General features: G+C 38.3%; 1 protein-coding gene across 1 annotated transcript; it reads right to left on the bottom strand.

Moving 5' to 3' along the window:
• Positions 1-5,966: 5,966 nt before the first annotated feature.
• On the bottom strand, positions 5,967-8,414 carry LOC138357002 (uncharacterized). Its single transcript, XM_069313533.1, has 5 exons — positions 7,693-8,414; positions 7,462-7,575; positions 7,297-7,353; positions 6,792-7,113; positions 5,967-5,970 (listed from the first exon to the last, which is right to left on the bottom strand). Exons 1-5 carry the CDS (start codon positions 7,895-7,897, stop codon positions 5,967-5,969), a joined length of 702 nt encoding a protein of 233 aa, XP_069169634.1. The 5' UTR covers positions 7,898-8,414.
• Positions 8,415-11,369: the final 2,955 nt, after the last annotated feature.

The following is an 11,369-nucleotide window of genomic DNA, read 5'->3' as shown; positions in this document are numbered from 1 at the left end:
ATGTAATCTATTTTCAAAAGCATTGGGAGCATTGTTTTTAAATACATCAGTATCAGAGTTACTCGCTGCATATATAACGTAACTATCCATCCTGTAGACTAATAGTAAATGATAAAAATAAACAGAAACTCACCTTAATATGATATCCAGGTAGACTCTCCTTCATCTACAGCCTTGATCTTCCTCTTCAAACTTGGAGGAGAAAACACTTGATTTTTCGCATCTACATTTCTAAATAAATTCTTAGGTGTAGATGTCAAAGAGTAGAACAACTTTGCAATTGGCAGTTTATCTTCTGGGAATAACAATTTCGGAGTGCACATCCTGCCTATAACGTCATCAACAATATTGATCCCAGTAACTGGCGATGTAATGTTCCCTTCCTCATCCCACTTTACAAGTCCAGTTGTATTAAAATAATTTAACAAGGAGACAGCAAAATCATAATCCTTAAGCTTTAATCTTAAGTCTATCAAGTGTTGTATAACAGGATTTGTTCTCACTGTCATCGTAGGCTTCTCAACACTTACTGCCGTAGGCTTCTGTTGATCAATAGCTTTTCGTGGTACAAGATAGAATTCTTTCATTATTCCTTATTAAATAGCCTTGAAATGAAATTTATAGCTATGGGAAGTAAAATGCCCAATAAATTACCTCCTCTTTTACTCGTTAATATGTCTTTCTTGAGTGAAATAGCTTTCTTCTTACAGGCTAATGTATGGAGTAGAGCTCTATATTTAGAAAGTCTCTTTAAAATAGGCTTCCCAACTTCAATTTTATTTTTTAAGAAATTATTAAATATTTCTGATAAGCAAAGTATATGTTCCTTTTTAAGAGTCTTAATTAACTTTTTCCTAGAATTATAACCTAATCTAGCTAATAGTTCAATAAATCCACGATACTTGCTAACTAAGGGCTGCTTCTTCATAGTTTCTTCACGTCATCTGAATTCACCCACTGATCAAATGAACTGTCGTAACCGACGTATCTAACTTTATATAAAGTAGTATTACCAACTTTACGTTTACTTATAATTCTCTCAATTTCAAATGTATCTGACAAGTAGGTGGGAGTCAACTCCTCTCTATAAAATCCGCCTTCTATAAGTCTATTATTTAAGTCCTTTAGATAATATAAAGGCACGGGTTGTTTAGTATCAATTTGAGCAATTGTAAATATTTCCTTAGTGTTCTGTTGATGAAAACCTCTTTTGAACTTTGAAATACGATTAGATAAGGCAAGCCGTACTGTATCTCCTACAGACAGATGATTACTGATGCGTGGCTTAGTCTGCTGCTCTCCTTTATACATGAGCTTAAATTGCCTAGTCACATCTCGAGGCAAAGATAAAGCATGTACATCAATAGGTATTTTCCCCTTTAATCCTCTATGTGGTGTTCTATTATACGTTTTAACCATATCAGGCAAGACATTTATATAGGTTAAGGTGTTATAAGCCGTTAAATATTTATATATCTTAGTTTTCAATGTTCTTATAAATCTCTCTGCAATGCTAGCTTTAGTTTCCTGAGAAAATACACTGTACAGATCAATGTTTTTACTGTCTAACAATCGTTTCATATATTTATTATAGAATTCACCGCCCTTATCAGTGTTAAGCTTCCTTACACCTTTTGATGAAGGTAAATCCAGAACAGCTTTCATGGCTTCACTTACACTCTGACCTGATTTAGTGGATAGTGGAACTACATGTGCAAACCTTGAAAATATATCAACACAAACTAATAAATATTTAATATCATTGTTGTGCTTAGCTAACAATGTCATATCAGCCAAGTCACTGGTAAAGAAAGCTTTAGGTCTAGGTGCTAAGATACGTCTTCGTTTAAATTTACGTTTTTTTAATAGATGTAAGGTATATGCATTAGACGTTTTTAAATAGTCTTTCACATCTTTTATAGTTATTTCAGGGATTGTTTTCTTTGCAGCCTTATACAATTTTAAAACACCACCAAACCCACCTATGGACTTGGGGTCATTGTATATCTTATTAAGAGTTTGTGTAATGTTCACCATTGATACACTATTTCATATGGGGGGTTCATTTACAATATTTCCCCTAAATATTATGGATTCAGGTGTTTTAACGCCCAAGTCAACAAGTAAATACCCATACTGTCGAGAAATCACTTTCTTATATATATCTAAAAATTTCTTGGCATCTTGTTTTCCGAATATATGTCTGCCTAATGTTTCTATCTGGGACAAGTCTCTTGATTTAAGCAGAATAAAATGAGAAGCATTTAAACTTATAGATCTAGAAAATTTCCCACTGAAAAATATATTTTGGGTTATAAAAATAACAGAGATGTTCTCATGCCGTCCCTTAGTAAATATATCACTTACTATTTTAGAGTTTGTAGATTCAACATACAAGTCATCATAAACAACTAATATATGAGATGTGTCCTCTGGATCACGATCATCTAAAGGGTTTACAATTTCAGAGTAAAAAGATATCTTATGTTTAATAAGTGGATTAGTTCTCAACTCTTTATACCCGCTTCCACAGATAATTATTTTTGCAAAGTTCTGCTGATATTTCTCTATCATTTTAGCACATAAATAGCTCTTCCCACCATTTGAAAATCCAGCAATAATAATTCTTGATGGTTCACTAAATATATTCAACTGGGATTCAGTAATAACTTTTCTGCCCTTCCATGTTGCTAGGATTCAATAGACTAACTACAAATATATAATGAAAGGAGTATTTAAACAAAATCTACATTCGAGTTTTATTTAAACATAACCAATAAAATCATAGTCATAACATAACCAATACAGTAATAAAATCATAGAATATACAATATCATAGCCAATAAAATCATAGTCATAACATATCAAATACAGTAATAAAATCATAGAATATACATTATTATAGACATTTGAATCATAGTCATTTTCATATCAAATACAGTAATAAAATCATAGAATATACATTATCATAGACATTAAATCATAGTCATAACATATCCAATACAGTAATAAATAAATCAGTCTTAAAATAGCAATTTGAACATATCAAATACAGTAATAAAATCATAGAATATACATTATCATAGACATTAAATCATAGTCATAACATATCCAATACAGTAACAAATCTTAGTCATTTTCATATCAAATACAGTAACAAATCATAGCCAATACAATATCATAGACATTTGAATATAGTTATAGATAATACATAGACAATACAGTAACAGACTTAGTTGTTGTTAGGGAATAATTGCTGAGCGACTCTATCCCGCTTTTCCCAAAGATTAAAAATAGGGAACAATTGACGTCTTGGTTGGGGATTATCTACAATTACTGGATCCCCTACCTGCACCTCTTCCTCTACCTGTACCTCTTCCTGTACCTCTTCCTCTACCTGTACCTGTACCTCACGCTCTGGAATGTCTGGGTGACCGTAAGCTAATGACTCTGTGGGACTAATGAGGTACCTCTTGTCATCAAAAGCTGACAGACCGCGCTTAGTTGTTTTACACGTGCATATCTGTCCATTAACATTACGAATAGATCGGGATACAAAATTAAAAGTTGTATTTGTCTCTAATGTGTTCTGAAAAGATGCATGTGTTATTTTCTTTTGTTGGTGATAAGGAATCCCTTTACATTTACATAAATGTTCATTATCAAGGGTTAGGAGAGAATACGTTTTAGGCTTGAGTGCAATTAATTCAGTTATGATTTTCTGCTTTACTTCTGACTTGAGGAGTCCTAGTTCACCTTTGCGAGTAGCAGAATACATGGGATGATCTTTGTCGAAATTACTGAAATCCATATAATCTACTAGAGGAGCTTTTGTCATTTCTTGGAAAGCATCTTTACAGGTCAGAGTAAATATGAATGAGTCTGTATCCGTATAAATTAGTCTAGCTCTCTCCCCATAATGAGCTTTAACTACATTATACCAGAACTCGTATAAACGCCTCTTGGCTATCTGCAAGATCTGATATCCCATGTAAGAAGGAGTGGTAACTTTAAGGATGTCTTTCATTACTGTACAGAGAACCCTATCTTGACCTAAAGAGACAGCTCGTTTATACAAAGGGTTTCTTGCATGAGTTAAGAATGAATGTTTTGTCGTTACTAGATGGTGAGTATTAGCATATCGAGATATATTTGTCATTGATTTCCCGTACAGACTATTACTTATGAGTTTAAAAGCTTTTCCTTTAACTTTACAGGTGGTATTGGCTCGTTCTCGAATGTTGGTTGAAATAAAATCTTTTAAATAGGGAGCCTGATTAAATTCATAGATTGTTTTTACTCGTTCAACTTCTAGTCCAAGTTTTAATAGCAATTGCAGGAAATCAAGGCTTACTAAGTAGTCGTTTTGGGGCAAGTGGGATGCAATTAACTTAGTATTTTTAGGTGGGAGCTTACGTTTTTCATCATTAAGGGTTTTCTTACTGTACTCTGACAAAAACTCCTCCGTTATATTAGTATGAGACAGTACAAGGGGCAGATCATCAGTATACCTGGCTACCTCGGGAGATACATGTTTTGTATCGCATAAAATCCAATAGCCTTTGTCTTGATTACAGGGGATATGTTGTAACCCTTGCCCTAATAAGGTATCCCGCTCAAGGTCAGTTAATTGTCTAATCCCACCCTGGGGAAGTACCTCAGCCATGCACGCTGCATATAAGCTGTTAAAGTCGAGGTACAAAATATGAGTATCGTCATCTGAGCTAGGGTTAGATGTAGTGTGCTCGTTAACAGCCTGTGTAAATTGTCTAATGGAAGATGTGAACCCTCCTCTAAGATTCCTTCTCAACAAATCATATATATTCTGATCATACACATAGTCAAGTACAACTTTTGATTTAAATAAGAACGCGTCCCAAGCATAACTAGGAAGTGATACATAGAAAACAATATCTAGTTCATAAATTTCTTTCAGTGATGTTCGCCAAAGTGTAAATATATCAATTAGCATTCCTACGTCAACTTTTAAATATAACATGAGGTAATCCTTGATGTTTGTACAGTTCCCTAAATTAAATACTTTAAGAGCATTGTTATAATCTTCTTCAGACAGTGGAGAGTCATGTAAAACATTGTAAAACTTATCTCGCGAAGGGAGTTGAGGTTCATCTAACACGTCCATGGAAGAAATATAATCATAACATAGGCTTTGTTTACCTTTAATTAACAGAGCTTTAGCTTCATCGGATACGCCATTTAGTATGTGTTCAGTGTACTTGGTGGGTTTCTTACCGGCAACGTGCTCGCTTGCTAAGGTTCCTAATGACCCATTAAGGAGAGCTAGGCTATCTAGGAATTTAAGTTTACCTATGATGACTTGCATAAATTTCAATCCTTCCTTGGTTAGAATTTCTACATCGCGGTGAGGATTTTTGGACAGTTCTTTAAGTATAATTCCAAGATCATAGGCAGCATTATGGGAAAATGTGGTCAAGTATCTACGAGCATTTTTACATTGTAAATTGCAACGAGCACAATAAGCACCTAAGTAATTATTTTCCTGAATAGCATGATTATGATGTCTATGTTTATCTTTCTCATCCTTGAAAGTTTGATGACACAATTGACACGTATTTTGGCTTTGAAACATTCTTTCCTGTTCTCTGGACAAGTTCTTAGGGAAGTTGGGGAGCTGAGCATGAATAGCTTTCCATGAGGCTTCTAGCTTTGTAATAAAATGATTGACCGCGTCTGGGCCTACGTATGAATACGTTTCTACGACATTGAATTCCCTGTCTAAAATCATGTAAGCATAAGCAATTGCTTTATGCTTACATTCCACCATGCCTCTAGGATTTTGACGGTCTAATAGACATTCAAAATCGTAATAGGCGGTGTGAGTTGGGCTATAGGTCCTACCGTAATTTTTAAAACTGATTTTATCACTAGGATTATAGAACGAAAATACTTGGGATACAGTGCATGACTCTTCGTGAGCCTGAATTTCATCTAAGGGCGCATGCAAAAGACAAATTTTGCAGAATTTATGAGTGTTAGGAATCCTTCCAGAATGGTGGTTAATACTCTTTACAAATTTATCAAAATCCTTGATCAGACAGAGATGCTTGCCTTCTAATAACAACAAAGGAACTTTATCGGCATACTTTTCCTGGCTTTTCCTAGCTAAACTAAGATAGTATCTGTTACTTTCATGAGTTATTGTATAAATATAAATAGAAATTTTGTTAAGCTTCTCTATTTTCTTAAGGTTATCAAATGATACGGGGAATCTGATTTCATCTGCCCATACTACGAATCTTCTACACCATCGAAGGCTTTTGTAATGTTGTCTAACGTTATTCATAGTCCTGCCCAATGCTAAGTTTTTATACGCTGCAATGCACTGTAACAAACACTTATCTCCTTCACTTTCAGGATTAAATACTGTTTCTTTACCCCTTAATTTTGCAGGATATGGTACGTAAGATCCAAGGCGCATAGGGTGGCGAATATATGAAAAATTAATGGCAAAGCCTGACATGGAATGAATTCCTACACTTGAGGATTGGACATTTTTTAGGCATTCGTCAATTTTAGCAGACATTTCGTCAACCCATGAATTTACAAGAACTTCCACCTCTTCCTGTGTAACAATCTGAGTTTCGCCTCTAATTGAAAATACTTCGTCTAATATTTCATATTGATTGTCGGCATGATTAAGTTTTTGCAAAATTAGGCTTACATCAGGGTAAATGTGAAATGAGGGAGGGAATTCTTCCTGTATTTGTCTGAACTGATTGTCTATATATTCTATAAAAAATTCCCTATACCTATTTATATAAATGCTGGGGTTGGCGTCTAAATGACCGGGAATGGAGAAAGAATGCCTCGAGAATGATCCTTCGAAATGGTTAATGACTTCTAACACTCGCGGAACAACGTTATCTAAGTTAAGTACCTCTGGGGAATCTGGAGCGTTGACTTCTTCATCTGATATGTCGTGAACAGGGGGTTGATTGTCTTCTTCTTCTTCATCTGAGGATGCCTGCTGGTTGCCGTCTGGTGCATCTTCTTCTAGCTCCTGGGACAGCTGGGGTTGACTGCGTACAGGTGTGCTCCACTCAGAGGGTTGGGTTGAATCCAGGGGAGATTCTGTAATATAATATTAGCAATGAATAAACATTAAGAGGAAAACACATTTGAAAACAATAAGAGGATTTGAAAACCTTAATAGGAAAATATCGTTTAAATAAGAGGAATTATTATTAAGAGGAAAAACAAAAAGTTTAAATAAGAGGAAAAACTGAATTACAGATAAATAATAATATTACTTACGAGCTGGGATGTTGATTCCACCAAGTATGAGATTCTCTTGATCACGAATAGGAACTCCTATAATGGAAATATTTTTCTGTATGAGTACTTATTACTTGTTTATACACTTGTTAAAAATACAATTATTAACTTTTTAAAATTACGAAAATTATTGTGAAAACGTACGGTTATTTATGATGCGACGGCGTTTGGGTGGAGGTTCAATGACGTTTCTGGCTTCGGTGGGAGGTTCCCGGTTAACGGAGAAACGACAGTATGGGCAGGAAGTAGAACCATGAACTGAAATGAAAATGATATATATATATATAAATTGACTGTCTGTATGTATGTATGTGTGTTTCGGATATATATTTTCTTTGAAAGTTTATTGAATGTGCGAGAAAAAGCGGTACTTACGATTTGCACAATAGAGTTGTCCACAGCTGGTACAGGTTACGTCAAAATGTCCAGGCGGTGTAGGCCCATTGCATCCTATACAGTACAGTCTGCATTCTTGAAGAGCGTTGATGGACATTTCACCTAGGCATGTTAAACATCGTGTTTGACACACATGAACGATTTCGTTGTTGATAGGAGACAGGCACAGAGGACACACTGACATGATGATATGACTAGGCTAGGGGAACCTTGTGAACAGGATGAAGATTGAATGTTGACTGAAAGTGTAGACCTCTGAGACTTTGGCGATCTGAGGGGGCCCCTGAATGAGCGTAATAACGATAGTGTGCCCCTGAGTGAGCGTTTGGCTGTTTTATTAATAGCGAGAATGATTGGCGAATACTGGGAATAAACTCTTTTATTATAAATTGTGTAAACTATGAATTAGATGACTAAATAAATTATAAATAAATAAATAAGTTTTATTAACGCTTAATGTATATATATATAAATTATTACGGTGGCGAACGCCGACAATGACTGGTGGATGTCTGGGGCAGGTAATCAGGTGATGATTGCCTCGGGCAGATAGCCTGGGGCAGGTAGCTGGGGCCAGCTTAGATAGTCTCTGAGGCAGTTTCAGTATTAAAGGTTACATTGAGATGCTTCGGTTGATTTGTATAAAACTGACTGGTTAATGAAAAATGAATAAAATATTAGTATGTCAGAAAATAGGAAGAGGGAATAATATGAAGAGGAGAGAGAGAGAGAGGAGGGAGAGAGAGAGAGAGGAGGGACGGTCCAGATATTATGAAGAAGATAAGATAAGATAAGAGCCGACTGGCTGGCTGGCCGGGCGTAAGGTAAATAAAGGTGACGCGAGAGATTGCGAGGTAAGGGGGGAGGGAGGGGGGTGTGATGTACGAAACCCTGAAACCCCCGGCCCGCACATGTGATTTTCTAAATTTATATGAATAACTAAGGCTTACATAGATGATTTTGTAAGTTGAAAACATGTAAAATATGTCTGTAGAGTTCTCATGGAAACCCTAAAGAGCTACATACGTTACTTGAATTTGTCCCATAAGGCCTTAACAAACTTCTATGTCTCGGAAATTATTTTTCTCATAAGAACTTTAACAAACTGATATGACATTATTTTTCATTATAAGAATTCCCTAATTCCAAATCTGTGACTCCCCAAATTCACCTGAAAACCCCTGGCCCGCACAGAACATTTTCTAAATTCTCCTGAAAACCCCTGGCCCGCACAGAACATTTTCTAAATTTACCTGAAAACCCTGGCCCGCACAGAACATTTTTCCACCCCAAAAAAAAAATGTTCTGTGTGGAGCCATCCCTACTACTGTGGCGGCGGGTGGTGAGTGGCGGTGGTGGGTGGCGGTGGCGGGTGGCGGCTGGTGGCGGCGGGTGGCGGCTGGTGGTGGGTGGTGGCGGGTGGCGGCTGGTGGTGGGTGGGTGGCGGGTGGTGGGTGGTGGCGGCGGCGGGTGGTGAGTGGCGGTGGCGGCTGGTGGTGGGTGGTGGCGGGTGGCGGCTGGTGGTGGGTGGTGGCGGGTGGCGGCTGGTGGTGGGTGGTGGCTGGTGGTGGGTGGTGGCGGGTGGCGGCTGGTGGTGGGTGGCGGCGGCTGGTGGTGGGTGGCGGCGGCTGGTGGTGGGTGGCGGGTGGCGGCGGGTGGCGGCTGGTGGTGGGTGGTGGCGGGTGGCGGCTGGTGGTGGGTGGCGGCTGGTGGTGGGTGGTGGTGGGTGGCGGCTGGTGGTGGGCGGCGGGTGGCGGCTGGTGGCGGGTGGCGGCGGGTGGCGGCGAGTGGCGGCGGGTGGCGGCGGTTGGCGGCTGGTGGCGGCCAGCTGGGACACACCCTTCACCACTGAAGGTCTGAGTACAACTAACCATATGTCTCTCTCACCCACCAGCCCAGTGTTGCCAGCTCGCGCTCTCAAAATGTTTCCTTCAAAGATTGTATATTATCTTTGAACAACAAGTTTGATTATCAAGGAAATAATGCATATATTATTGTCACATTAATACTGTGCAATATCTTATTACATTCCTGCTAAATAATTATAATTTGAAACAGGACAAAAAATCCAACATATATATAAAAACCAACATTAGAGATCACGAGGCCTAGGCCTCGCCTGTGACCACACATCCTGCCTCCCTGGCCTGCTACTCTCTCACACCTCACACTCTTAACTCTCTCATAATCACTCTCACTCTCTTACTCTGTCACTCTTACTCTCTGTCACTCTTACTCTCTGTCACTCTTACTCTGTCACTCTTACTCTGTCACTCTTTCTCTGTCACTCTTACTCTGTCACTCTTACACTCTGTCACTCTTACTCTCTGTCACTCTTACTCTGTCACTCTTATTCTCTGTCACTCTTACTCACTGTCACTCTTACTCTCTATCACTCTTACTCTGTCACTCTTACTCTCTGTCACTCTTACTCTCTATCACTCTTACTCTGTCACTCTTACTCTGTCACTCTTACTCTCTGTCACTCTTACTCTGTCACTCTTACTCTGTCACTCTTACTCGCTGTCACTCTTACTCTCTGTCACTCTTACTCTCTGTCACTCTTACTCTCTGTCACTCTTACTCTCTGTCACTCTTACTCTCTGTCACTCTTACTCTCTGTCACTCTTACTCTTTCACTCTTACTCTCTGTCACTCTTACTCTCTGTCACTCTTACTCTCTGTCACTCTTACTCTCTGTCACTCTTACTCTCTGTCACTCTTACTCTGTCATTCTTACTCACTCTGTCACCCTTACCCATTCATACTCACTCTCTCACTCTTACTCTCATACTCTTACTCTCAATTACTCTTACTCTCAATTACTCTTACTCTCAATCACTCTTACTCCCAATCACTCCTACTCCCAATCACTCCTACTACCAATCACTCCTACTCTCAATCACTCCTACTCACATTCTTACTCTTACTCCCAATCACTCTTACTCTCAATCACTCTTATTCTCATTCTTACTCTTACTCTCACTCTTACTCTTACTCCCAATCACTCTTACTCCCAATCACTCTTACTCTCAATCACTCTTACTCTCAATCACTCTTACTCTCAATCACTCTTACTCTCATTCTTACTCTTACTCACTCTTACTCTCAATCACTCTTATTCTCATTCTTACTCCTACTCCCAATCACTCTTACTCCCAATCACTCTTACTCTCAATCACTCTTACTCCCAATCACTCTTACTCTCAATCACTCTTACTCTCAATCACTCTTACTCTCAATCACTCTTACTCTCATTCTTACTCTTACTCACTCTTACTCTCAATCACTCTTATTCTCATTCTTACTCCTACTCCCAATCGCTCTTACTCCCAATCACTCTTACTCTCAATCACTCTTACTCCCAATCACTCTTACTCTCAATCACTCTTACTCTCAATCACTTTTACTCTCAATCACTCTTACTCTCAATCACTCTTACTCTCACTAACTCTCAATCACTCTTACTCTCACTCTAACTCTCAATCACTCTTACGCACTATTACTCACTCTTTCTCTCAGTCATCCTTACTCACTCTCATACTCACTCTTACTCTGTCACTCTTACTCTCTGTCACTCTTACTCTCTGTCACTCTTACTCTCTGTCACTCTTACTCTCTGTCACTCTTACTCTCTGTCACTCTTACTCTCTATC

This window comes from Procambarus clarkii, chromosome 75 (genome assembly GCF_040958095.1).
Source record: "Procambarus clarkii isolate CNS0578487 chromosome 75, FALCON_Pclarkii_2.0, whole genome shotgun sequence".
Classification (NCBI taxonomy): Eukaryota; Metazoa; Arthropoda; class Malacostraca; order Decapoda; family Cambaridae; genus Procambarus; species Procambarus clarkii.
The sequence above is the reverse complement of the archived record's forward strand: the minus strand, read 5'-3'. Positions and strand labels throughout refer to the sequence as shown.

Coding starts and splice junctions, on each gene's coding strand:
- LOC138357002 (XM_069313533.1), bottom strand. CDS start 7,897: ATGTCAGTGTGTCCTCTGTGCCTGTCTCCTATCAACAACGAAATCGTT. Junction 7,576..7,692: donor ACAACTCTATTGTGCAAATC/GTAAGTACCGCT, acceptor TTTTCATTTCAG/TTCATGGTTCTACTTCCTGC. Junction 7,354..7,461: donor CCGTCGCATCATAAATAACC/GTACGTTTTCAC, acceptor TTTCCATTATAG/GAGTTCCTATTCGTGATCAA.